Source organism: Acomys minous, assembly GCF_964271855.1.
Source record: "Acomys minous genome assembly, chromosome: 3".
In the NCBI taxonomy this organism is placed as follows: Eukaryota; Metazoa; Chordata; class Mammalia; order Rodentia; family Muridae; genus Acomys; species Acomys minous.
In genome coordinates this window covers 96,727,368-96,753,933 of record NC_140485.1, presented here as the reverse complement: position 1 = coordinate 96,753,933, position 26,566 = coordinate 96,727,368, and the positions used below count along the sequence as shown (strand labels likewise).

Here is a 26,566-nt window from a genome sequence, read left to right as displayed (position 1 = left end):
GCAGGTAGATCACTGTGAATTCAAGGCCAGCCTGGTCTACAAAGTGAGTCCAGGACAGCCAAGGCTACACAGAGAGACCCTGTCTCAAAAAACCAAAAAAAAAAAAAAATGTATGCCACACAACTCTCATTAGAAGAGAGAAAAGGGAGGTGACTTATGAGAGCAATGCAGATGGGCGTGCCTTGGAGTTTGCCTTACAATGTGGCCAGTGGCTTAGCTAACCATGCTTAATAATGAAGCCTCCACAAAAGTTCCAACGGGCAGGACTCAGTGAGTTTCTATATCTTGATTATGTAGAAGCGAAGGGAAGGTGGCTTGAATAGGAGCTGGGCCACCACTCTGCTCCGTGCAATCCCTCCATCTGCCTGTTTGCAAACATCATTGGCTAGAGGTCATCCTCCCCACAAGCTCAGTCAGACTAGACTACATAAGACATCGCAAAATGAATAGGCAATGAGTAAACCCTATGTGTGTATGTGTGACCATATAATGCAAAAGAAGTGTCCAAAAGGTGGCTTTGGGTCTCCTGGAGCTGCAATAGGCAGTTGTGAGCTGCCTGATATACGGGCTGGGAACTGGGGTCCTCTGCAATCTTAAGCCCTGAGCCAGCTCTCCAGCACATTTTTTTTTTTCAGGTTTTTTGGTTGGTTGGTTTTGGATGGTGGTTATTTGTCCACGTAGCCCTGGCTGTCCTGGAACTCACTCTGTAGTCCAGGCAGGCCTTAAAACTCAAGAGACTTGCCTGCCTCTGCTTCTGAAATGTTCTGATTTTAAGTGTGTGCAACCTGCACCCACCCCTGGCTAAGCCCGTTTTTGGGGTTTTTTGTTGTTTGCTTTTGTTTTTCAAAACAGGGTTTTTGTGTAGCCTTGGCTGTCTTGGACTTGCTTTGCAGACCAGGCTGGCCTCCAACTCAAGAGACCCACCTGCCTCTGCCTCCTTTGAGTGCTGGGATTACAAATGTATGCCACCACACCTGGCCTTAAACCCATATTTTCTTTTTTTCTTTTTGTTTTTTTAAATGTATATTAGTGCTCTATCTACATGTACTCCTGCATGCCAGAAGAGGACATCAGATCACATTATGGATGGTTGTGAGCCACCATGTAGTTGCTGGGAACTGAATTCAGGACCTCTGGACAGACAGTGCCCTTAACCTGCCCATGTTTTAAAATAGGCATTTTATATTGCTTGCCTACCTTCATGTCCATATATATGGGGTTTGTGTGTGTGATGTTGGCCATCACCCCAGAGACACACCCATACTAAGTTATCACTCCACCACTGAGCTATACCTCCAGTCAAGGAGCCTTTTTGTTTTGTTTTGGTTTGGTTTGGTTTTGGGTTTTTTTGAGACAGGGTTTCTATGTGTAGCCTTGGCTGTCCTGGGCTCATTTTATAGACCAAGCTGGTCTCTAACTCATAGAGAGCTGCCTGCTTCTGCCCCCAGAGTGTTGGGAGTACAAATTTGCCCCAATGCACCTGGCTGCCGGCACACCTGTAATGCTATCCTCAGGAGACAGAAGCAAGCAGATCTGTTTGGTGCCTGCCTGACCTGGCCAGGATTACATAATGAGACCCAATCTCAAACCAAACCCAAAACCACCTTTTTTCCAGGAAGTTTTGTTAACCCTCTAATTTGTAGTACTGCAAGGCAGCATCGGTTTTCAGATTCATCACACTTGTTGCTTCTGCCCTTCACAGCTCCTATGCACAAGATGACTTTAAAACACAACAACACTTGCTACAATCAGAAAGCCGGAGGATTTATGGCTAGTCTGGTTACATAGCAAAACTTTGGCTTAGGAAAAAAGGAGGAAGGGAATGGGGAAGAATGACAAAAGTGATGATTCAGCAATTAAGAAGCCTTACTGCCCTTTGAGAGGACTGGACTTTCTTTTTCTTTCTGTCATTTTTAAAAATATAATTTATTAACTTATTCATATTACATGGGGACTGGACTTTCAAGTCCCAGCACCCACATGGCTCAGGACCATCTCTAATGCAGTTCTAAGAGCTCCAAAATGCTTTTCTGGCCTCCTCAGTTCATGGTGAACACACATACAAAAAATATTGCTTTGGTTCCTTGTTGGTTTATTTTCCTTGAGAGGGTTCTCTGTGTAGACCTGGGCCGTCTAGAATTTACTCTGTAGACCACGTTGGACTTGAAATCAAAAGATCCACTTGCATCTGCCGCCTGAGTGCCGGGATCAAAGCTTGCACTACCACTGCCTGGTATAAATAGGTGTGTTTAAAGGGGAGGGTGCATGTAGAGAGAGGGCTGTGAGAAGCCCAGCTGGTAAAGCATTTGCTGTACAAGCCTGATGACCTCAGCTTGATTCCCAGAACCGGCAAAAAGTATAAGGCGAGAACCCCGGGCCTCCAGAGACCAGGAGCAGGCATCAGAGCTCCTGGAATTGAAGGCACAGAGGGCTCCAAACTGCCGTGTATGCACTGGGAACTGAACCCTGGTCCTCTGGAAGAACAACCAGTGTTCATCACTATGGTGCACACTCGCTCATGTTCTCATGTGCTCTCACTCTCTCTCCCAAGTTATATTTTTATTTATTTATTTATTTATTTTGGGTTTTCTAGACATGGTTTCTCTGTGTAGCCTTGACTGTCCTGGACTCACTTTGTAGACCAGGCTGGCCTCAAACTCACAATGATCCACCTGCCTCTGCCTCCTGAGTGCTGGGATTAAAGGTGTGCGCCACCACTGCCCAACTGTATTTTTAAAAATTGAATTCCTATCTGACCCTGCATGATGCTAGTACACTAATTGTGCTGTAGCTGGAAATATGTGCACTGTCAACAATAACAACAAAATGGCGAGCCAACTGCAAGCTGCACAGTAATTCTATACAAGACCTCTTTTTTTTTTTTTTAAAGTTCATGACTGGTTGTTTTGAGAAACATTTCCATCTTGAGTTCCCAGGAAAACAGAACTTTCCATCACAAAAGGGGTATCCCCAGGGGGTCCAGGGTCCCCTGCTTCCAAGTGCTGTGCTCTCTCCTGCTCCTGTGTCTGCTCTGCACTGCCTTTCGCTGGAATCTCTTGGTCTTCCAAGTCCACAGGTTTATCAGGAGCAGACGCTGCAGCTTCATCTTCATTCTCCTGAAGAAAGCTGCAAATCATGTTGGGTCTATAGGCTAAATTATTATCCTTCATCTGTAGCCATTCTACGCCATCTAATGGGGCAGGAGGCACAGGACCAAAAAGAAACAGAAAGAGAAAGCTCAGTTAAGGGTCGTGTTTTTTTTTTTTTTCTTAACCAACAGCAAATGTGGGACATATGAAGAGCCTTCACAGGACTGGTGAGGATGTAAATTTGTACAACTCAGAGATCAGTATGGAGATATACTTGTGGTACAGTGACACTGGAAGTCATTAAAGTCAGTATGGTACAGTGATACTTGCACATCTATGGTCATGTCTGTACTAGTCACAACAACAAAATACAGAACCATCATAAAGTTCCGCCAACAGACAGACAGATGTAGGGAGGATATAGCTTTGCATACCTCGGGTTCCTATCTTAACCAGACCAAGCACCTTTAAAAAAATTTTTGTTTTGGCTGGGCAGTGGCAGCGCACACCTTTAATCCCAGCACTTGGGAGGTAGAGGCAGATGGATCTCTGTGAGTTCAAGACCAGGTTGGCCTTGAACTCCAGAGATCCACTTGCCTCAGTTGTTGGGATTAAACGCATGCACCACCATGCCCAGCTAAAATGTTTTATGTTTATGTTATGTATAAAATTTTATATTATATTTTTGAGACAGAGTTTCACTATATAGCCCCAGTTGTCTACATCAGACTGGCCTCAAACTCACCAAGATGTATCTGCTTCTGTGTCCCAAGTGCTGGGTTTAAAGGCAAAGGGCCACCTTGCCTGGCCTATTTATTTGTTTGTTCATTTAATATCTGTGGGGCTTTCAAAAAACTCAGTGGGCCAAAGTACTTGCCATGAGTTTGATTCCCAGAACCCATAGTGGGGGACAGAACTGACTCCCCAAAGTTGTCCTCTGACATCCACATTTGTAGAACATGCTGCTGCTAATAATAAAGAATTATAAACTTTAATTTTTTGTATGTATTATGTGTCCGTATATGTCCATAGGTGTATAAAGGCCAATGGTAGACATGGAGTGCCTTCCTTAATCACTCTGCACCTTAGCTGTGAGACAGGGTCTCTCACTGACCCTGGAGTTCATTGGTCCAGCTGGGCTGCCTGAGCAGCACGCTTGCCTCCTGTCTCTACCTCCCCACTGCTGGGATCATAGCCCGGGCCACGGCAAGGGTGCTAAGGGCTGAACATCGGCCACTGAGGCAGTACCCCAGCACCTAGAAAGAGCATCTCTAAAATGGGAGTAGTAGTGCATGCCTGCAACCCCAGTGCTAGGGAGGTGAGGGCAGTAGGAAGATCAGAAGGTATAGAAGGTCTTATCATCCTCCACACCCGAAATGTGGAACATATACAATACACAATGTCATTTTATTTAGCTATAAGTAAGAATTTAAGTCAGGTAGTGGTGATGTACACCTTTAATCTCAGCACTTGAGAGGCAGAGGCAGGGCTAGCCTGGTCTATAGAGCGAGTTCCAGGACAGCCAAGGCTACACAGAGAAACCCTGCCTCGAAAAACAAAACCCAACAAACAAAAAGAATTACACTGACACATGTAGGAAAATGAATGCAACCAGAACTCACTATGCTAAGCAAAAGAAGCTGGATGAGAAAGGCACGCACTGCATGCTTGCCCTCGTGTGTGGGTTCAATGTAAATTTAAGTTAGGCCATGAAAGTAGCAAAGGGACGATAAGGAGTCATAAACAGAGGAGTAAGGAGAGCACCAGAAGACAATGGGAGCCTGTGGCATGAAGGCAAGGGCTCTCAGCCTGCCTCCCCAGTGCTGGCCAACACGCATGAGCCACGGCTCATATACATAAACTTAATATACAGTTTATTAATACGGTATCTCTATAAAATACAAGGAATATCCTGATAGTAAAGCATCACTGCCGAAGTCTACACAACATCAACTACTTTTTTAAAAAAAAGATTTATTTATTATGTATAATATTCTACCTGCATGTACGCATGCATACCAGAAGAGGGCACCAGATCTCATCATAGATGTTGTGAGTCACCATGTGGTTGCTGGGAATTGAACTCAGGACCTCTGGAAGAACAGCCAGTGCTCTTAACCTCTGAGCCATCTCTCCAGCCCATCAACTACTTTCTTTTGTGTGTGTATGTATGAGTCAGGATGTTTTAGTTTTTGAGACAGGATTTGAGCTCAAACCTTCCTTCCACTTGCCAAGTAGCTGAATCTGGCCTTGAACTCTTGATCTTTGGCTGCCTTCCCCTACTCTCCAAAGCACTGAGATCACAAGCTTGTGTCACCAAACCCTGCTAATAATACTAGGCATGCCCAGGCCTCCTCACACATGCTAGAAGAACCCTCTAGAACTAGGCAGGCCCAGGCCTCCTCACACATGCTAGAAGAACCCTCTAGAACTAGGCAGGCCCAGGCCTCCTCACACATGCTAGAAGAACCCTCTAGAACTAGGCAGGCCCAGGCCTCCTCACACATGCTAGAAGAACCCTCTAGAACTAGGCAGGCCCAGGCCTCCTCACACATGCCAGAAGAACCCTCTAGAACTAGGCAGGCCCAGGCCTCCTCACACATGCTAGAAGAACCCTCTAGAACTAGACAGGCCCAGGCCTCCTCACACATGCTAGAAGAACCCTCTAGAACTAGGCAGGCCCAGGCCTCACACATGCTAGGGGAACACTTAGCTGTACTTCCAGCCCAAGAGCTGGAATGGAGAGTACAAACCTATGTTTTCTTCTCCTTCCTTCTTTTCTGTCAGAAGAGTCCTTGTCATGCTGAGCTTCTTCATCGTGTGGCATTTGTATTTCAGCACAGTCTTATCGGTCCCTTCCGGATCCACTAGGACAGAAAGTGATCATGTTACACAGCCTCATGCCACCAAATTAACAACTGACCTTAAGGGACTTAGCCTCCCTGCTTCCTATAGAAACAGCACAGGAAGTTCACACTATAATTCACTCCTGTCCGACACGCAAAGAAATGACAGATAACCCTGTCACCCGAAGGCACAACAGGACTCAGACACAAACAGCTTTAAGGACAGAAATATGAAAACAAAGAGTTTAAAGATCAACAGGCAAGGTAGACTCAGGCCCTAACACAGGAAATGGAGGTCAGGAGTTGGCCTGCAGAGCAAGGTGTCTACATTTCCATCACCCAAATGAAGGACCAAAATCAAATGTCCTACTTGAAGCTCAAGGCTGAGGTGGGGATGATCCCACCTAGAAAAGCCGAGATGCCAGCATGGTAGCACATGCCTGTAATCCCAGTACTCGGGGAGGCAGAGGCAGGAGGATCTCTGAGAGACCGGCCTGGTGTACAAAGTGAGTCTAAGCCAGCCAAGGCTATACAGAGAGACCCTGTCTGGGGGGTGAGGGGTGGGGGAAGGGTGGGGGAGGCAGGAGGACTATTGAGTTCAAAGCCAGCCTGAGCTACAGCTGACCTGCAACAAGAAAACAAAATAAAGCCGGGCGTGGTGGCGCATGCCTTTAATTCCCCCAGCACTCGGGAGGCAGAGGCAGGTGGATTGCTGTGAGTTCGAGGCCAGCCTGGTCTACAAAAGTGAGTCCAGGACAGCCTAGGATACATAGAGAAATCCTGTCTCAAAAAACCAAAAAAAAACAAAAAACAAAAAACAAAAATAAATAAATAAATAAATAAAAAACAAAAAGCAAAACACACAGTCTAAAGCCCAGCATGCCTTTAATCCCTGCATTGGGGAGGCAGAGGCAGGTGAATCGATGTGAGTTCGAGGCCAGCATGGTCTACAAAGTGAGTCCAGGACAGACAGACTACACAGAGAAACCTTGCCTTGAAAAAAAAAAAAACACAGGGCTGGAGAGATGGCTCAGAGGTTAAGAGCACTGTCTGCTCTTCCAGGGGTCCTGAGTTCAATTCCCAGCAACCACATGGTGACTCATGACCATCTATAATGAGATCTGGTGCCCTCTTCTGGCCTGCAGGTGTACATGCAGATAGAGCACTGTATACATAATAATAAATAAATCTTTTTTTAAAAAAACAGAAAGAAAAACAAAAAAACAAACAAAACACACAGTATATTTGAAATAATGTGTAGAAAAAGTGAATCTTACCACGTTCAACACCTTCTTCAAATATAACACAGGTCCCAAGCGTATCTGTGGGACAATGTGAAGACAAATTAGGAAAGCCCACAGAAGCATGTCGCTGAGAGCCATGTGAAAAAGGCATGCCTGGTATCACCCTACCTTCATATTCCCCAGCGAACACGTAGCTGTCCACTTGCAGGATGGGCCTCTCGGTATCAATTCCCTATAACAGATCAAAGGACAAAAATAATATTACCACTAAAAAATGCCCTTGGAAGCCGGGCATGCTGTCGCACGCCTTTAATCCTAGCACTCAGGAGGCAGAGGCAGGGGGATCACTCTTGAGTTCAAGGCCTGCCTGGTCTACAAAATGAGTCTATGACAGGCAAGGTTAACAGAGAAAGACCCTGTCTCGAAAATCCAATAAATAAATAAATAACAAAAAATGCCCTTGGGGCCCGGAGGTGATGAACACACCTATAATCCCAGTGATCAGGAAGGCAGAGGAGGCAGATCTCTGTGAGTTTGAGGCCAGCCTGGTCTACAGAGCTAGTTCCAGGACAGCCAGGGCTATACAGAGAAACCCTATCTAGAAAACTAAAACCAAAGGCTGGAGAGATGGCTCAGAGGTTAAGAGCACTGGCTGCTCTTCCAAAGGTCCCGAGTTCAATTCCCAGCAACCACATGATGGCTCACAACCATCTGGTGCCCTCTTCTGGGCATACATGCAGGCAGAACACTGTATACATAATGAGGAAATAAATCTTAAAAAGGGAAGAAAAAAAAAAGTATCAGAATGGCCTGGCGCAGTAGCACACACCTGTGATCCCAGCACTTGGGAAGACAGAGGCAGGCGATCTCTGTGAGTTCGAGGCCAGCCTGGCCTACCAAGGGAGTCTACGACAGCCAAGGCTAAACAGAGAAACCCCTTCTTGAAAAACCAAAAACCAAATCCTACCACATTGCCCCTTCCCCTTGGATGACGGTGACGACAATTTCTCTAGAACACCTCATAGTACTAGAACCAAAATGGTGACCAGCTGAGCGACAGGTCTGGCCAGGACCTCCTGCTCTCTCTCCTTTCCTTTTCCTTTTCCTTTTCCCCCCGAGACAGGGTCTTTCTGTGTAGCCTTGGCTGTGCTGGACTCGCTTTGTAGACCAGGCTGGCCTCGATCTCACAGTGATCCCCCTGCCTGTGTCTCCCGAGCGCTGGGATTAAAGGAGTGCACCACTGTGCCCAACTTCCTTTTTCTATATAATGTCAAAGTTCTTATCAGCCCCTTGAAGATTACCTGCTCTTTCCAACAAGGCCACATTGATTAAATCTCCCTTATCCCCCTACTCATCTCTCTTGGGTTTTTATTTTACCCGGCTTCTTTTCTTTTTCTTTGGATCTTGAGACAAGGTTTCTGTTTCCTGGCTGTCCTGGAACTCACTCGATAGACCAGATTGGCCTTAAACTCAGAGATCCTCCAGTTTCTGCCTCCTGTGTGCTGGGTGAAATGAAGGGCGTGTGCCACCACGCCCGGGTGGCATGTTCTGTTGTCATTTTAAGACAGGGTTGCCCCGTATGGGTCTGTCTGTCCTAGAACTTGCTATGTAAACCACATTGACCATCTCTGATTGGCATGTTGGGGTAGGTGGAGGAAACTAGCCTGCAGAAGTATTAGGAAGCAGGGAATTTGCCCAGAAATTTTGATAAGTTCTCTTTTGTTTTTGTTATGTTTGAGACAGAGTTTCTCTGTGTAATAGCCCTTACTGTCCTGGAACGGACTCTGTACACCAAGCAGGCCGTTGACTCAGAGATCTGCCTGCCTCTGCCGCCCGAGTGCTGGGATTAAAGAGGTATGCCTCCACCACCACCAGGTAGTAATTTCATCTTTCTTTAGGTGTTGTTGTTGTTTTTTAAGACAGGGCTTTCTGTAACTCAAGATGGTCTAGAATTTACTATGTCATTAAAGATCCGCCTAATTAGGCTCTCCAGTGCTGGCATTACAGTTGTGTACCCAGAACAGGCTGCCCTGATGCTGTTTCTTGTGAGTGGTGTGTGAAGGCTGAGGGACGGGTGTGAGCAAGAAAGACACCCCAAAGGCACTGCACAGCAGGTAACGCGCGTGCTGGGCACCTGGCCTGGCAATGCTGCATACATAGCCACACTCACACAGTCTGGGTCCAGCCTAGGCCTACTAGAAAAAAAGCAGGCTGGGTGAGGCTTTTGTCCAAGAATTCCCCCAAAAGTTTGATACAGGACGTTACCTCTGGCTCTTTAGCTCCTGCCACACAGGCAGGCAGTGAAGCAGTGAGGCATTTTCTCTATTCCCATAGAATCTCCAGTTACCTGTTCTTCTGGAATGGTCCTTAAGTTTTAACTGCTTTGTACAGTGAAAGGAATATATCTGTCTTTGTGGACAAGTGCGTCATCTTTCACCCTGTTTTAACTTAAAGAACATTTACAGCATTCCCCGAACTCTTAAGACTCACCAAAATCTTGCATTTATTTTCACACTTGGAGAGAAAGTCTGAATCAATTATTCCTGACAATTCTACCAGCACAAACTGCTCCTGGTGGAAGAAAGAAAAGTTAAAAACGTGTACTGACAACGAGCAAGAGACTAAACAAGGACCGCTCCAAACCCCAATTCAACGATGCCACGTTTGTGAAAACTGTATCTAGTTTCAGGTGGAAACCGATTGCCTGCAGAACAGCCCAGACCATCTTTCTAGGATGGGTAAGCTATACCTGGAGTTAGACCTTCCCCGCGGGCTTCTCCAGGGATCCCGGCCTCCCTCCCTCCGTCCGCATCTCGGCCTCCCTTCCCCACCCGGGAGTGGCACAACCATAACCGGCGACGCTGCGGGCTTTCGACCCGACTTACAACCTCTTCTATCTCCTCTTCTTCCTCCTCTTCCTCTTCCTCCGCTTCGTCCTCCCAAGTGGGATCCATCGCCGCTGCTACCGCCCGCGAACTCGGAGACTCCATCACTGGCCACGCCCACCCGCGGCCGCCATCTTGCATACGGGCAGCGACTTCCTGCATCCGGCCCTTGCGGCGCACGAAATACACACGCCATGCCAGGAAACAAGATGGCGGCGCGAGGCTTCCGCTGTGGTCCCACGTGGAGACTTCGAGCTTAGAAAATTAAGAATTTTTTTGCCCTCCTTTTGAGAACGTGGCTCTCATAGAGCTCAGGCTACCTTGAAGTCAGTAAGTAGCTAAGGATGAACGGAATAGCTGCCTCCACCTTCCAACCCAGCTGGCTGAAAGTCTGAATCTTAAAAACAAAGCTTAGCATACATTGCCTGCCGCAATTAAGACTAGAGAACCAGGGCTGGAGAGTTGGTTCAGTGGTTAAGAGCACTGTCGGCTCTTCCAAAGATTCCGGGTTCAATTCCCAGCACCCACATGGCAGCTCACAACTGTCTGTAACTCCAAGAGCTGACACCCTCACACCAGTGCACATAAATAAAAATGTTTTTTAAAAAGACTAGAGAACAAATTGGAGCCAACTGCAATGGTGGCATACACCTTTCCTCTGAGCAAATTGAGGAGGTTGAAGCGGGAGGATTAATTCAAGTTCAAGGCCAGGAGAGCTACAGAGCTTCAGGTGCATGATACCTTACCGAGTGTTATTTTGGGGAGACAGGGTAGAATCCAGGATGCGCGGGGGGGGGGGGGGGGGGCGGGGGAGGGGAGGGGCAGTGAGAGCACAGCGAGACAATAGTCTAAAACAACAAAATGCAACCTTGAGAAGCCGCACACACCTTTCTCTTTAAGCTGGTACGGAAGTGGTTTTGTTTGGGATCCGAAGACACTAGCGTCTGATTGGCTGTCCTGTGTAATATGTTAATTAAGAACGTTAAAAAATAAAAAAGTTTCTTTACAATTCATAAGTATTCAGAATGATTCTTTTTTTTTTTTTTCGAAGTACCACGCAAACACCACTTTGAAGGTGCACGCTTGCGGTATTACTTCGGAGAGAACTCTACGGGGGGGCGGGGCGGCGTGTCACCACTAGCTGAGAATGAGCTGCCCGGTGTGACTGCGCAGCGGCAGGCCGTGTCTCGCTAAGACTATACTTTCAGGGATCATTTCTATAGTTCGTGACTAGAGAAGTTCCTCTGACTGTGTAGAGCACCCGAAACCACGAGGAGGAGACGCAGTGCTCTCCCCTGAGCGTGAAGCCGGCTCTCGGTGCTGCTCCCTGCAGCTGCTGTTTGCCATTGATGATCGTTCTTCTCCTCCTCTGGAGGAGCGAGAGGGGGAGAGTGCAGTCTGAGTGGTTTCTTCCTTATTCTTAGTTCAATGTCAGCTCAGCCACTATTTTATACGTTAAGTTTATGATTCCTTTGGTTTCTTTCAACAACGTATCTCTGAGTAAGTTTTGTGTACTAATCTTTTCCTCGAACTCAGAAACCTGCAAGTCACAGCTATAATCGGACAAATGATCGTCTTCACTGGTTCAAGACATTTTTTTAAGCTGTTGTGTCCTATAAAATAGTCATGTGTGAAGTAATATTTTTTTAAAGACTTCAGATTAGACTCAGGAGTTAAAACCACCAAATTCAGGGGCTGGAGAGATGCCTCAGAGGTCTTGAGTTCAACTCCCATCAACCACATGGTGGCTCACAACCATCTATAATGTGATCTGATGCATTCTGGCCAGCATGTATACATGCAGGCAGAGCACTGTATACATGATAATAAGTAAATCTTAAAAAAAAAAAAAAAAAAAAAAACTACCAAGCTCAGTCCCCACCACTCGTATCAGGTGGCAGTTCCAACTCAGTGGATATGACACCTTCTGGCCTCTGAGGACATTTGCATGCACATAAACTCACCCTGGAACACACACAGAAATAAAAATAGATCATTATGATTCTTTTTTTTGAAACAGGATTTCTCTGTGGATTAAAGGCATGGGCCACCAAAGGCTGGCTTACTTTTGGTTTTTCAAGACAGGGTTTTCTGCCGGGTGAGGTGGTGCATGGGTTTAATCCCAGCACTTGGGAGGCAGAGCCAGGTGGATGGATCTCTGTGAGTTCCAGGCCAGCCTGGTCTACAAAGTGAGTTCAGGACAGCCAAGGCTACACAGAGAAACCCTGACTCGGGGGAAAAATGCATTCAAGCTAAGCATGGTGGCACACACTGCCATTCCAGGTCTTAAAAGGGTCAGGACTTTGGGGCCAGGCGTGGTGGCGTACGTCTTGAATCCCAGCACTCGGACGCAGAGGCTGGTGGATTGCTGTGAGTTCGAGGCCAGCCTGGTCTACAAAGTGATTCCAGGACAGCCAAGGCAACACAGAGAAACTCTGTCTTGAAAATCAAAAAAAAAAAAAAAAAAAAAAAAAAAAAAAAGACAGGGTTTTCCTCTGTAACTTTGGCTGGCCTGGACCTTTCTCTGTAGACCAGGCTAGCCTCAAACTCACAGAGATCAGCCTGCCTCTGCCACCCTTAGTGCTGGGATTAAAGGCCTGTTCCACCAATGTCCAGCTTATTTGTTTTTGGAGTTTTGGGTTTGTTTTTTTTTTTAAACAGGGTTTCTCTGTGTAGCCTTGACTATCCTGGACTGGCTGTGTAGACCAGGCTGCATGTAAAGCGTATTTACTCATTTTTATGTGCATTGGTATTTTGTCCGCATGTATGTCTGGGTGAGGGTGTCAGATCTTGGAATTACATACAGTTGTGAATTGTCATGTGGGGGCTGGAATTGAACTCAGGTCCTCTGGAAGAGCAGTCAGTGCTCTTAACCACAGAGCTATCTCTCCAGCCCTTGCTGTCTTAATTTTTAGTAATAAATATACAGAATAGATTCAAATGCAATAGGATGAGAAGGAAGATGAGTCCCCAGTTGTGAGCCTGAGAATCAGCTCAGGTGTGTAGCATTGGCAACATGAGGTAGTTTGCCTCAGTTGTTTGTCCAAACAGATAAAAGGATGATTAACCAGGCCAGTGGTTTTCATGGGTGGTTCCCAGGGCATTGTATTAACATTAGCTGGGATTATGGCAAAAATGCAAACTTTTAGTCCCTACCCAAGAATATTACATTTTAAAAATCCCAAGAAGGCCCATATTGGTGCCTGAAATTCTCCAGGACATGTTGATCCTCCGTTAGGTTTGAAGCCCGCATCAAGTCGACAAGAACCGGGATGTATGAGACCCAGCCTGCTGGCTGTGGGGAAGAAAGGTTGGACATTGGCTACAAAGAGGTTATGAGTAAACTGAAATTATGAACAGGCAGAGGCTGTGACTAAATGGGGTGGTTGGCTCATAGCCACAGAGAGAGAAGGCCGGGACACACACCCTCATGGCAGTCAGGAGAAACCCAGAAACCAAGTCTGGAAATATGTATGAAACCTGCCCATTTCCTCGCATTTCCAGCCATACTGTTGCTGTTAGCTTCCTCTAATAATATTCTCTTTTATTTTGGTATTTCAAGACAAGGGTTTCTCGCCGAGCATGGTGGCACACACCTTTATTCCCAGCACTTGGGAGGCAGAGGTAGGCAGGCATGAGTTCGAGGCCAGCCTGGTCTACAAATCGAGGCTAGGATAGCCAAGGCTACACAGAAAAACCTTGTCTCAAAAAATCAAAAAAAGAAAAAAAGGGGGGAAAAAAAGAGACAGGGTTTCTCTGTGTAGCCTTGGCTTTCCTGGAACTCACTCTGTAGACCAGGCTGGCATTGAACTCCTAGAGATCCACCTGCCTCCACCTCCCAAATGCTGATTTAAAGGCGCGGGCCACTACTGTCCAGCCCCTTCAGTAATCTTAGCTCACAGCCGTGAAAGATACTTTTCATCATTGGAGGTAGCCTAAGGGAATCTATATTCTTAACTTTAAAAATAAAAATCTAATTATGTGTGTATGCGTGTGGTAGGCACATGCATGTGAGTGCAGGTCCTGAGGATGCCAGAAGAGGAGGTCAGATTCCCTGGAGCTGCAGTTACAGGTGCTGTGAGGGGCCTGACATGGTGCTGGGAACTGAGCTTGAGTCCTCTACAGGGCCACACACTCTTAACCACTCTCTCCAGATCCTGAATCTGTCGCCTTTTTTATTGATTATTATTAAAGATTTGCATATAAGTGCTCTATTTGCATGTGTGCCTGCAGGCCAGAAGAGGGCCTTAGATCCCATGACAGATGGTTGTGAGTCAGCATGTGGTTGCTGGGAATTGAACTCAGGACCTCTAGAAGAGCAGGCAGTGCTCTTAGCCACTGAGCCATGTCTCCAGACCAGAATCTATGTTCTTAAAACACAAAAAGATGATATAGCTCCAAAGCAGATGGAGCAGAAGCATAAAGTTAATTAAAAGTATAAATTTTATGTTTTATTTAAGATTTATTTATTGCATATGAGTGCTTTATCTGCCAAAGAGGGTATCAGATTACATTATAGGTGGTTGTAAGCCGCCATGTGGTTGCTGGGAATTGAACTCAGGACCTCTAGAAGAGCAGGCAGTGCTCATAACCAGTGAGCCATCTTTCCAGACTGGAATCTATGTTCTTAAAACAAGAAAATATGATATAGCTCCAAAGCCGATAGAGAAGAAGCATACAGTTAATTAAAAGAATGACTAATTTCCGCCGGGTGTGGTGGCGCATGCCTTTAATCCCAGCACTTGGGAGGCAGAGGCAGGTGGATCGCTGTGAGTTCGAGGCCAGCCTGGTCTACAAAGTGAGTCCAGGATGGCCAAGGCTACATAGAGAAACCCTGTCTCGAAAAACCAAAAAAAAAAAAAAAGAATGACTAATTTCTTAAGTATAAATTTTATGTTTTATTCTTTTGAAACAGGGTCTCATGTAGGTAGGTGGTTTAGGTTGGCCTTGAACTTCTCACCCTTCTGTTTCCAGGTGTTGTGCGATTGTCCCTGTGTGCCAGCACTACAGGCTGATGAGCGATGGGGATTGAACCTAGCGCTTCAGACATCCTGAGCAAGCATCCTACCCACTGAGCCACATCCCCAGCCCTGTGTGTGTCCTTGTGTCTATACAGCATGTGAAGGCAGAGGACAACAGTAAGTGACTTCTCTCAGGAAGCCCACCACCTTGGTTGTTCTTAACTTTCATTCCATTTTATATTATTTGTGTGCACAGGGGGCATACACCACAGCACAGGTGTAGAGGTCAGAGGTCAATTTGCAGGAGTCAGTAGACTATTGCAGGACATGCACCCCAGAAGCAAATTTGTAGGCTCGGCAGCAGGTGTCTTTGCCTGCTGAGCCATCCTAGTAGCTCCACCCACTTTGTCTTTTTTTTTTTAATTTTCTGTGCATTGATATTTTGCCTGCAGGTATGTCTGTGTGAGGGTGTCAAATCTTGGAGTTACAGAGAGTTGTGAGGTGCCATTGTGGGTGCTGGGAATTGAACCCAGGTCCTTTGGAAGAGCAGCCAGTGCTTTTAACCACTGAGCCATCTCTCCAGTCTCCCCCCCACCTCCCCCCACCCCCGCCCTTTGTCTTTTCAGACAGAATCTCTCCTTAGGACCAGGTTGCTTGCCAATTACAGTAGGCTGGTTTGCCAGCGATCCCCGGACATCCTGTATATGCCTCCCCAGCACTGAGATTACAAGGACATTCCAGTATGCACAGCTTTTTGTTTGTTTGTTTTTGTCTTTGAAAACTCTCTATGTGGCTGTCATAGAGCTCAGGCTATCCTGAAGTCAATAAGTAGCTAAGGATGAACGGAAGAGCTGCCTCCACCTTCCAACCCAGCTGGCTGAAAGTCTGAATCTTAAAAACAAAGCTTAGCATACGTTGCCTGCTGCAATTAAGACGAGAGACCCAATGGGAGCCAACGGGAATGGTGGCACACAGACACCTTTCCTCTGAGCAAATTGAGGAGGTTGAGGCGGGAGGATTAATCCAAGTTCAAGGCCAGAGCTTCAGGTGCATGTTACATTACGGAATGTTATTTTGGGGAGACAGGGTAGAATCCGGGATGCGCGGGCGGGGGTGGAGGTGGGGGAGGGGCGGAGCACAGGGAGACAATAGTCTCAAACAACAAAATGCAACCTTGAGAAGCCGCACACACCTTTCTCTTTAAGCTGGTCCGGAAGTGGTTTTGTTTGGTACCTGAAGACAGTAGCGTCTGATTGGCTGTCCTGTGTAATATGTTAATTAAGAACGTTAAAATAATAAAAAAGTTTCCTTACAATTCATAAGTATTCAGAATGAATCTTTTTTTTTTTTTTTTTCGAAGTACCACGCAAACACCACTTTGAAGGTGCACGCTTGCGGTATTACTTCGGAGAGAACTCTACCGGGGGCGGGGCGGCGTGTCACCACTAGCTGAGAATGAGCTGCCCGGTGTGACTGCGCAGCGGCAGGCCGTGTCTCGCTAAGACTATACTTTCAGGGATCATTTCTATAGTTTGTGACTAGAGAAGTTTCTCTGACTGTGTAGAGCACCCGAAACCACGAGGAGGAGACGCAGTGCTCTCCCCTGAGCGTGAAGCCGGCTCTCGGTGCTGCTTCCTGCAGTTGCTGTTTGCCATTGATGATCGTTCTCCTCCTCCTCTGGAGGAGCGAGAGGGGGAGAGTGCAGTCTGAGTGGTTTCTTCCTTATTCTTAGTTCAATATCAGCTCAACTAGCTTTTTCTTTGTTAGATTATGAACTGTTTGATTTCTTTCTCTTTTTTTATTTTTTTTAACAATGTTTCTCTATGAGTTACCTGTGTGTGCTAAGCTTTTCCTGGGACACCGAGATCTGCCAGGCACAGCTAGCTATGATGGGACAAACGTAGGTCTTCACTAGCTAGAAAGACTTTTTAAAAAACCTGTTGTGTCCTACTAAATAGTCATATGTGAAGTAAACTAGGTTTTCTGAAGGCATAGTTGGAGCTGCTTCACAGGGGAAAATCTATGGTGAGGTCTATTAACCTGAAATAGCAAGAACAGGGAAAGGCTTCAGAAACAAGGTTTATGTTTTTGTTTTGTGTTTTCTTTTGTGTTTCGAGACAGGGTTTCTCTGTGTAGCTTAGTTTAGACTTGCTGTCTAAACCAGACTGGGCTCCAACTCGGAGATCCACCTGGCTTTGTCCCCAAGTGCTGGGGTTAAAGAGGCAGCTCCGCCAGGATCCATTTATGTATTTTCAACTGTGGCATTGCTCGCACTATTAAAACTTACCACTAGGGGGCAACAAGGGATTTAACAATCTGCTCCTTAACCTTCTAGGTGAAACTATATGAAAAACCTCTTGAAGGAGCATGCCACAACCAGCAGGATGGTTTTTTTGTTTGTTGTTTTCTTGGGTTAGGTTTAGATTTTTTGAGACAGGCTTTCTCTGTGTAACAGTCTGGCTGTCCTGAAGCTAGTTTTGCATGTGCTGGAATTAAAGAAATGCACCACCAGGGCAGGCTGAGGAGTATGTTTCATAGCAGAATTCTAGTCAAAGAACCTTTAGGGTTAATATCTTGTTTCAGGAATGAACAAGTTTGCACTTAAGTAAGAATTTGTATTCAGAGGTAGTAAGTTTTTGTTATTCTGTTTTAAACTTATACCTTAATTGGATCAAGTGCAAGGCTCAGAGTGTAGGTCGGTGGTAGATCACTTGCCTGGGACCTTCCACACCCTTGGTCCTTGCCTGAGGGTGACAGCTGGCACAGGCTTTTACTCCCAGCACTTGGGGGATCATGCAAGTGTTGAATAAGTAAGAATTCAAATTTCACCACATCACAGTGAGCTGGAAGGCTTCTCCAGATCCCTGAAGCCCAGGGATCTAATTCTGGAAAGTCCAGTGCAGGACAGACAGCAAATTCTACCAAGTTCCCAGGTCATAGTGATGCTCTGGTCCAAGGAACTGAGTTAAAAAACAAAACACAACAAAACTCCACTACAGCTGGGTGTGGTGGCTCACACTTTTAATTCTAGCATTCTCGAGGCAGAGGCAAGGGGATCCCTAGGAGTTCAAGGCCAGCCTGGTCTAGAAAGCGAGTCCAGGACAGCCAAGGCTACACAGAGAAACCTGTTTTAGGAAAACAAAAACTCTACTAGATTATAAAAATAGTAAAGAGCTGTTTGCCAGCTGCCAGGGACAACTAAACACTGAGAACACACTAAACATTCCAGCTTGCTAGAGAGTAATAATTGTTGTGAAAATAAAATTTGAATCTTTATTTTTATGTGGATAGGTGTTTTGGCTGCATTATGGTCTGTACACCACACATTAAAACAAAAATAGGTGAGTGTGGTGGCACAAGACTTTAATCTCAGCATTTGGGACAGAGGAGCAGTGGATGGATGGATCTCCGTGCCTCTGAGACCAGACTGGTTTACATAGTGAACTCCAGACGTGCCAAGGGTGCATAGTGGACAGTTTAAAAAGGTGGAGGAGATCATAGAATTTGCATAACCATTTAAGATGCCAGGGTGTATCTTTAAATTTCTGAGTCCAGCTGCTAAAGGATGTACTTGCCTAACTAATGCAGACAGCCCTGCGTTCATCCCTGGCAGCACATACATAGGGTGTGGCAGGTGCATGCCTGCAGTCTCCGAGCTCTGGAGGAGGCAGGAGGACCAGATGGCCGAGGTCACCTTTGGCCACACAGAACGGGCTACATGAGACCCTCCCTTTCAGAGTGTCCTTATATTCTCTAAGGGTGAAGAGAAAGAATTTAGGCTGCTTACAGGAGACTGAGGCAGGAGGAGCCAAAGTTCAAGGTCAGAAGAAAAGTGAGGCGCCATGGCTCAGAGGACAATATAGCCTTATCCACAACCTGTTGTTGTTGCTGTTTGTTTTGGCTTTGGTTTTTTGTTTTGCAGACAAAGATTCTCCCTGTAGCCTTGGCTGTCCTAGGCTCACTTTGTAGACCAGGCCCGCTTAGGACTCACAGCGATCCACCTGCCTCTGTCTCCCGACTGCTGGGATTAAAGGTGTGCACCCTGTAATCCAGCACACAGGGAGGCAGAGGTGGATCTCTGAGTTTGAGGCCAGCATGGTCTACAAATCAAGTCCAGTTCAGCTGAGGATACACATAGATACCACTGTCTTTTTTGTAAAAAAAAAAAAAATCTAATGTTTATTGAACATGTCATATATTCTCAAGACTACGCTATTTACATATTATTTAAAATACAATACACAGCCAGGTGTTGTAGTGCACACCTTTGATCCCAGCACTCGGGAGAGAGAGGCAGATGGATCGCTGTGAGTTTGAGGCCAGCCTGGTCTCAAAGCAAGACCAGGTCAGCCAAGGCTAACACAGAGAGACCCTGTCTTAGAAAACTAAACAAAAACAAAAACCATAAATAAATAAATAAATAAATAAATAAATAAATGTGTGCACCACCACACTCAGCTCCACAACCTGCCTTTAAAACAAAATACATGTGCTAGGTGTGGTGACCCACGCCTTTAATGGCAGCACTCAGGAATGCAGACAGGTGGATCACTATGAATTGAAGGCCAGGCTCGTCTACAAAATGAGTCTAGGATAACCAAAGGCTACACAGAGAGACCCTGTCTAAAAAACCAAACCAAATCAAAAAACAAACAATCAAACTAACAAAAATATGTATTTAAATGTTTAATTTCAGAGCTGGATAGATGGCTCAGAGGTTAAGAGCACTGGCTGCTCATCCAAGGTCCTGAGTTCAATTCCCAGCAACAGAGGCAGGTGGATCGCTGTGAGTTCCAGGCCATCATGGTCTACAAAGTGTGTCCAGGACAGCCAAGGCTACCCAGAGAAACCCTGTCTCAAAAAAAAAAAAAAATCAATTCCTAGCAACTACAGGGTGGCTCACAATCACCTATATTGAGATCTGGTGCCCTCTCCTGGTGTGCAGGCATACATGTATGCAGAATACTGTATACATAATAAATAAATATTATTTTTTTAAAAAAGTTTAATTTCAGCCAGGCATAGTGGCCCACAGCTGTAATCCCAGCAGCTGGGGAGGCAGAGGCAGGTGGGTCACTGTGAGTTTGAGGCCAGCCTGGTCTACAAAGTGAGTGTAGAGTAGACAGGGCTCTTACACATAGAAACCCTGTCTTGAAAAAACTTTCAAAGAGAAATTTTTTTCCCATTTCATTTATTACCAGTGTGTATGCCTACCCACAGTGTAGCACATGTGTTTGAGTTCTAGCCTGTAACAATTCAGATGTGGATGTCAGAAGACAACTTCAGGGAAAAGTTTCTCTCTTATTTTTACATGGATTCCAGGAATAGACCTCAGGCCATCAGATGTTCACAAATATATTTACACTCTAAGTCTAAGCCTCTTGAGGATTCCTGTCTCAAAATTAAAAAAAAAAAAATTAAAAAGAGGCTTGGCATGTGGCCCACACCTTTAATCCCAGCACGTGGGAGGCAGAGACAGGTGGGTATCATTCCAGGCCAGCCTGGTCTACAGAGCAAGTTCCAGGACAGCCAGAGCTGTTAGACAGAAAGACACTGTCTTGAAACAAACAAAAAAATAAAAATAAAAATAAAAAGAGCTGGTCCAGGGGCAGTTGAAGATGTGATTCTGTTGGTACATGCTTTCTTAGAATTCAAGAAGTCGGGCCGGGCGTGGTGGCGCACGCCTTTAATCCCAGCACTTGGGAGGCAGAGGCAGGCGGATCGCTGTGAGTTCGAGGCCAGCCTGGTCTACAAAGTGAGTCCAGGACAGCCAAGGCTACACAGAGAGACTCTGTCTCGAAAAACCAAAAAAAAAAAAAGAATTCAAGAAGTCATAGGATCAAGCCTCAGCACTGCATATAAACAGGAATGATGGTTTGATCAGAAGTTCAAGGTCAGCTGAGCAGGAGGGAGCTTGCCTTTAGTCCCAAGCACTCGGGAAGCAGAGCCAGGCAGATCTGTGACTTCTAGGTCAGCCTGGTCTATAGAGTAAGTCCTGGATACTCAGGCTACACTGAGAAACTCTGTCTCAAACAAAACAAAACCGACAGACTGTAAAGGAAGAAAACACTCACCACCATGCAAGCCTAGTGAACTGAGTTCAGTCGGGGAAGGAAAGAGCTGACTCCACAAAATTCTCCATGTCCTTTATATATGTGCTGTGGCATTTGTGCCCCTCCACACATGCAGCAAATACACACACAGTATTTTTTTTAAGACCTGAGATTAGACTCAGGGGTTAAAACCACCAAATTCAGAGCCTGGAGAGATGGCTCAGAGGTTGAGGACACTGACTGCTCCTCCAGAGGTCCTGAGTTCAATTCCCAGCAACCACATGGTGGCTCACAACCATCTATAATGTGGTCTGATGCCTTCTGGCCAGCATGTGTACATGCAGGCAGAGCACTGTATACATAATAATAAATAAATCTCAAAAAACAAACAAAGACCAAGCTCAGTCCCCACCATTCCTATCAGGTGGCTTTACAGCCACCTGCAACTTCAGCTCAGTGGATATGACACCTTCTGGCCTCTGAGGACATTTGCGGGCATGAGGTACACATAAAGCTACTAAGGAACACTCACAGAAATATAAATTGCCGGCTGTGATGGCACACGCCTTTAATCCCAGCACTCGGGAGGCAGAGGCAGGCAGATTACTGTGAGTTTGAGGCCAGCCTGGTCTACAAAGTGAGTCCAGGACAGCCAAGGCTACACAGAGAAACCCTGTCTCGAAAAACAAACAAACAAACAAACAAGAAATATAAATAGAAAATTATGATTTTTTAAAAAAGATTTATTTTATTTATTATGTATACAAATCTCATTATAGATGGTTGTGAGCCAACATGTGGTTGCTGGAAGAATTGAATTCAGGACCTTTGGAAGAGCAGTCAGTGCTCTTAACCTCTGAGCCATCTCTCCAGCCCGATTTTTTTTTTTTTTTTTTTTTTTGATACTGGGTTTCTCTGTGTTATTTTGGCTGTGCCGGACTCCCATTGTAGACCAGGCTGGCCTGGAACTCAGTGATCCACCTGCCTCTGCCTTCAAAGTACTGGGATTAAAGGTGGGAGCCACTACAGGCCATCTTATTACTGGCTTTTCAAGACAGGATTTTCCGCCTGGTGAGATGGTGCATGCATTTAATCCCAGCACTTGGGAGGCAGAGGGAGGTGGATCTCTTTAAATTCCAGGCCAGCCTGGTCTACAAAATGAGTCCAGGACAGCCAAGGCTACACAGAGAAACCTTGTCTTGAAAAACCAAAAAAAAAAAAAAAAAAAAAAAAAGACAGGGTTTTCCTCTGTAACCTTGGCTGTACTGGAACTTGCACTGTAGACTAAGCTGGCCCTGAACTCACAGAGCTCAGCCTGCCTCTGCCTCCCTTAGTGCTGGGATCACAGGCCTGCTCCACGAATGCCCAGGTTATTTGGTTTGGTGTAGTTTTTTTTGTTTTTGTTTTTTTTTTTTTAGGTTGTAGACCAGGCTGGATGTCCAGTGTATTTACTTATTTTTACGTGCATTGGTCTTTTGTCTGCATGTATGTCTGGGTGAGGGTGTCAGATCTTGGAATTACATACAGTTGTGAATTGCCATGTGGGTTCTGGAATTGAACTCAGGTCCCCTGGAAGAATACTCAGTGCTCTTAACCACAGCACTATCTCTCCAGCCCTTGCTGTCTTAATTTTTAGTAATAAATATACAGAAAAGATTCAGATGGGGTTGGGGGAAAAGGATATTGAATGCCCAGTTGTGAGCCTGAGAATGAGCTCAGGTGTGTAGCACTGGCAACATGAGGTAGTTTGCCTCAGTTGTTTGTCCAAACAGATAAAAGGATGATTAACCAGGCCAGTGGTTTTCATGGGTGGTTCCCAGGGCATTGTATTCAACATTAGCTGGGACTATGCCAATAATGCAAACTTTTAGTCCCTACCCAAGAATACTACATTAAAAAATCCCAGGGAGGCCCATATTGGTGCCTGAAATTCTCCAGGTCATGTTGATGCTCCGTTAGGTTTGAAACCCGAGTCAGGTCTAGTCATGCCCGTTCATTCCTTTCTCTCACAAGAACCGGGACGTATGAGACCCAGCCTGCTGGCTGTGGGGAAGAAAGATTGGACATTGGCTACAAAGAGGTTATGAGTCAGCTGAAGTTATGAGCAGGCAGAGTCTGTGACTAAATGGGGTGGTTGGCTCATAGCCACAGAGAGAGAAGGTCGGGGACACACACCCTCATGGCAGTCAGGAGAAACCCAGAAACCCAGTGTGGAAACATGCATGAGGCCTGCCCATTTCCTCCCATTCCCAGCCATACTGTTGCTGTTAGCTTCCTCTAATAATATTCTCTTTTTTTTTTTTTTTGGTTTTTCAAGACAAGGGTTTTTATGTTTTATTCTTTTGAAACAGGGTCTCATGTAGGTAGGTGGTTTAGGTTGGCCTTGAACTTCTCATCCTCCTGTTTCCAGGTGTTCTGCAATTGTCCCTGTGTGCCCGCACTACAGGCTGATGCAGCGATGGGGATTGAACCTAGCGCTTCTGACATCCTGAGCAAGCATCCTACCCACTGAGCCACATCCCCAGCCCTGTGTGTGTCCTTGTGTCTATACAGCATGTGAAGGCAGAGGACCACAGTAAGTGACTTCTCTCAGGAAGCCCACCACCTTGGTTGTTCTTAACTTTCATTCCATTTTATATTATTTGTGTGCACAGGGGGCATATACCACAGCACAGGTGTAGAGGTCAGAGGTCAACTTGCAGGAGTCAGTAGACTATTTGCAGGACATGCACCCCAGAAAGCAAACTTGTCAGGCTTGGCATCAGGTGTCTTTGCCTGCTGAGCCATCTTAGTAGCTCCCCCGACTGTTTTCTTTTTAATTTTCTGTGCATTGATATTTTGCCTGCCTGTATGTTTGTGTGAGGGTGTCAAATCTTGGAGTTACAGACAGTTGTGAGGTGCCATGTGGGTGCTGGGAATTGAACCCAGGTCCTTTGGAAGAGCAGCCAGTGCTTTTAACCACTGAGCCATCTCTCCAGCCCCCTCCATTTTGTCTTTTTCAGACAGAATCTGTCCTTAGGACCAGGTTGCTTGCCAATTACAGTAGGCTGGTTTGCCAGTGAGCCCCAGACATCCTGTATATGCCTCCCCAGCACTGAGATTACAAGGACATGCCAGTATGCACAGCTTTTTGTTTGTTTTCGTCTTTGAAAACTCTCTATGGAGCCCTGGCTGCCCTGGAACTTTCTTTTTTTCTTTCTTTCTTTCTTTCTTTCTTTCTTTCTTTCTTTCTTTTTTTAAGATTTATTTATTATGTATACAGTGCACATTAAATCACATTATAGATGGTTGTGAGCCACCATGTGGTTGCTGGGAGTTGAACTCAGGACCTCTGGAAGAGCAATCAGTGCTCTTAACCTCTGAGCCATCTCTCCAGCCCTCTTTCTTTCTTTTTCAAGACAGGGTCTCTCTGTGTAGCCTTGGCTGTCTTGGACTCACTGTGTAGACCAGGGTGACCTTGAACTCACAGTGACCCACCTGCCTCTGCCTCCCGAGCCCTGGGATTAGAGGCGTGCACAACCACACCCAGCTCTGCCTTGGCTGCTCTCATTTGCTCGCCTTTCCTCCATGCTCATTACTGCTCTTGCTCCAGGAGCCTTGTCCTGCTAGCTGACTCCAATCTAGCCCACATCCCCGACCCGCCACATTGCTCACGTTCTGTCTTACGTTAGTTAGTTCTTGTGTGTGTGTGTGTGTTTTCTTGACCTCGTTTTAAATGCCTCAAGTCAGCTTTCTCTCTGTCTGTTTATATTTGTTGCATCTGTGCACGTATTTTGTTCATGTGCATGCTGGAACTGGAGTTAGGGATGGCTGTGAACTGCCTTGTGGGTGCTGGGAACTGAACTCAGGTCCTCTGTAAGAGCAACACGTGCCCTTAACCACTGGGTCATCTCTCCAGCTCTTAGAGTCTGTCTTAAAGCTTTTGTATTGCTGGACGTGGTGGTGCACGCCTTTAATCCCAGCACTTGGGAGGCAGAGGCAGGCGGATCGCTGTGAGTTGGAGGCCAGCCTGGTCTACAAAGTGAGTCCAGGACAGCCAGGGCTACACAGAGAAACCCTGTCTCAGAAAACAAAACAAAACAAAACAAAAAAAAAAAAGCTTTTGTATTTATTCATTTGGCTGTAGGGGGCTCAGCTGAGTAGTGGCTCTGTCTTTTCACCACCCTCCCCCCACTGATGCTGAGGTGACTCATTTTGTCCCTTGCTTAAGCTTATCTTAGTTCTTCCCTAGAGAAGTAAGCTGACTCTGACTGAGACGTATTAATACATGTTTTTGAATTATTAAAGTAAATTAATTATGTGGCAGGGCATGGTGGTACATGCCTTTAATCCCAGGAGTTGGGGGGCAGATGCGGGTGGATAATCACTGTGAATTCAAGGCTAGCCTGGTCTACAAAGTGAGTCTAGGACAGCCAGGGTTGTTACACAGAGAGACCCAACCTTGAGGGGAAATAGTAAATTATATGTATTGTGTTTATCATCTACAGTAGGAGCAGAAATTGTTCAGACCAGGGACCCAGTATTTGGAGTGTGTATGCGTATGTACAAGTGTGTGCATTCGTGCATGTGAGCGTGAATGTGTGTGTGTTGCTGAGACTTGAACACAGAGCCTTGCTGGGCTATTGCTGTATCTCACTGCTTTTGCCAGCTTTTATTTGTTTGTTTTTTCAAGACAGGGTTTCTCAGTGTAGCCTTGGCTGTTCTGGAGTCACTTTGTAGACCAGGCTGGCCTTGAACTCACAGACATCCACCTGCCTCTCTCTCCCAAGTGCTGGGATTACAGGTGTGGGCCATTGTGCCCAGCTAGCTTTTCACTTTCTAACAGAACAGAACACTCCTCCATGAAGCCTGACTTACTGAAGAAGACTCAATCTGCAGTCTCTGCTTACAAAGAGAAACTATAGAAATCGTTATCATCACCTGCTGAGCCAGAGCATTCCTGCTGGTACTCAGCCCTTCCTACAGCTGCCTCATAATTAAAATGCACATAAAAAGGGCAGGGATTCAAAGGAGCCTCGCTTTCCAGACAGTGTTTAGATAGCGACAAAGGATAAGAAAACACAAAATCCATTGTAGTGATGATCCTTGAACTAAACCATCCTCTCCCGCCCCAGTCTCTGTGAAGCTGGAAGCAGCGCCAAGGCTTTCTGTTCCTTCCTACTCCCGAGTCCAGGAGGTTTGCTAGACTCTCATAGATGAAAAACATGGCAAAGAGCAGGCCAGAGGGTTGGAACTCCCTGCCCCATCCTTGACAGTGAGATGAACTTCTTCAAACTGACCACTTGTGACTGTGTCAGTGTCCTTGAAGCAGGTGTACATGGACAATTTGGAACAGAGTGTGATAGCTCAGATTGGATTGGATATAATTCTTTTATTTTTTTTCTAGTTTTTTTTTTTTTAAAGAGGGTTTCAAGCCCGGCATGGTGGTGCACGCCTTTAATCCCAGCACTCGGGAGGCAGAGGCAGGCGGATCGCTGTGAGTTTGAGG

General features: G+C 45.9%; 1 protein-coding gene across 3 annotated transcripts; it reads right to left on the bottom strand.

Moving 5' to 3' along the window:
- Positions 1-1,743: 1,743 nt before the first annotated feature.
- On the bottom strand, positions 1,744-16,246 carry GTF3C6 (general transcription factor IIIC subunit 6). Of its 3 annotated transcripts, XM_084775118.1 has the most exons (7): positions 16,218-16,246; positions 10,027-10,319; positions 9,670-9,750; positions 7,348-7,411; positions 7,213-7,257; positions 5,843-5,956; positions 1,744-3,190 (listed from the first exon to the last, which is right to left on the bottom strand). In XM_084775118.1, exons 2-7 carry the CDS (start codon positions 10,258-10,260, stop codon positions 2,892-2,894), a joined length of 837 nt encoding a protein of 278 aa, XP_084631244.1. In that variant the 5' UTR covers positions 10,261-10,319; positions 16,218-16,246; the 3' UTR covers positions 1,744-2,891. The 3 variants fall into 3 exon arrangements, with proteins under 3 accessions (XP_084631244.1, XP_084631245.1, XP_084631246.1); XM_084775119.1 differs by lacking the exon at positions 16,218-16,246 and having other exon boundaries at positions 10,065-10,338; XM_084775120.1 differs by lacking the exon at positions 16,218-16,246 and having other exon boundaries at positions 10,068-10,314.
- Positions 16,247-26,566: the final 10,320 nt, after the last annotated feature.

Bases quoted from the DNA above. Each gene is read 5' to 3' on its own strand.
- GTF3C6 (XM_084775118.1), bottom strand. From the start codon at position 10,260: ATGGCGTGTGTATTTCGTGCGCCGCAAGGGCCGGATGCAGGAAGTCGC. The intron at 7,258-7,347 runs GTAGGGTGATAC...ATTGTCCCACAG, and splicing joins GTTCGCTGGGGAATATGAAG to ATACGCTTGGGACCTGTGTT. The intron at 5,957-7,212 runs GTAAGATTCACT...TTTCTGTCCTAG, and splicing joins TGAAGAAGGTGTTGAACGTG to TGGATCCGGAAGGGACCGAT.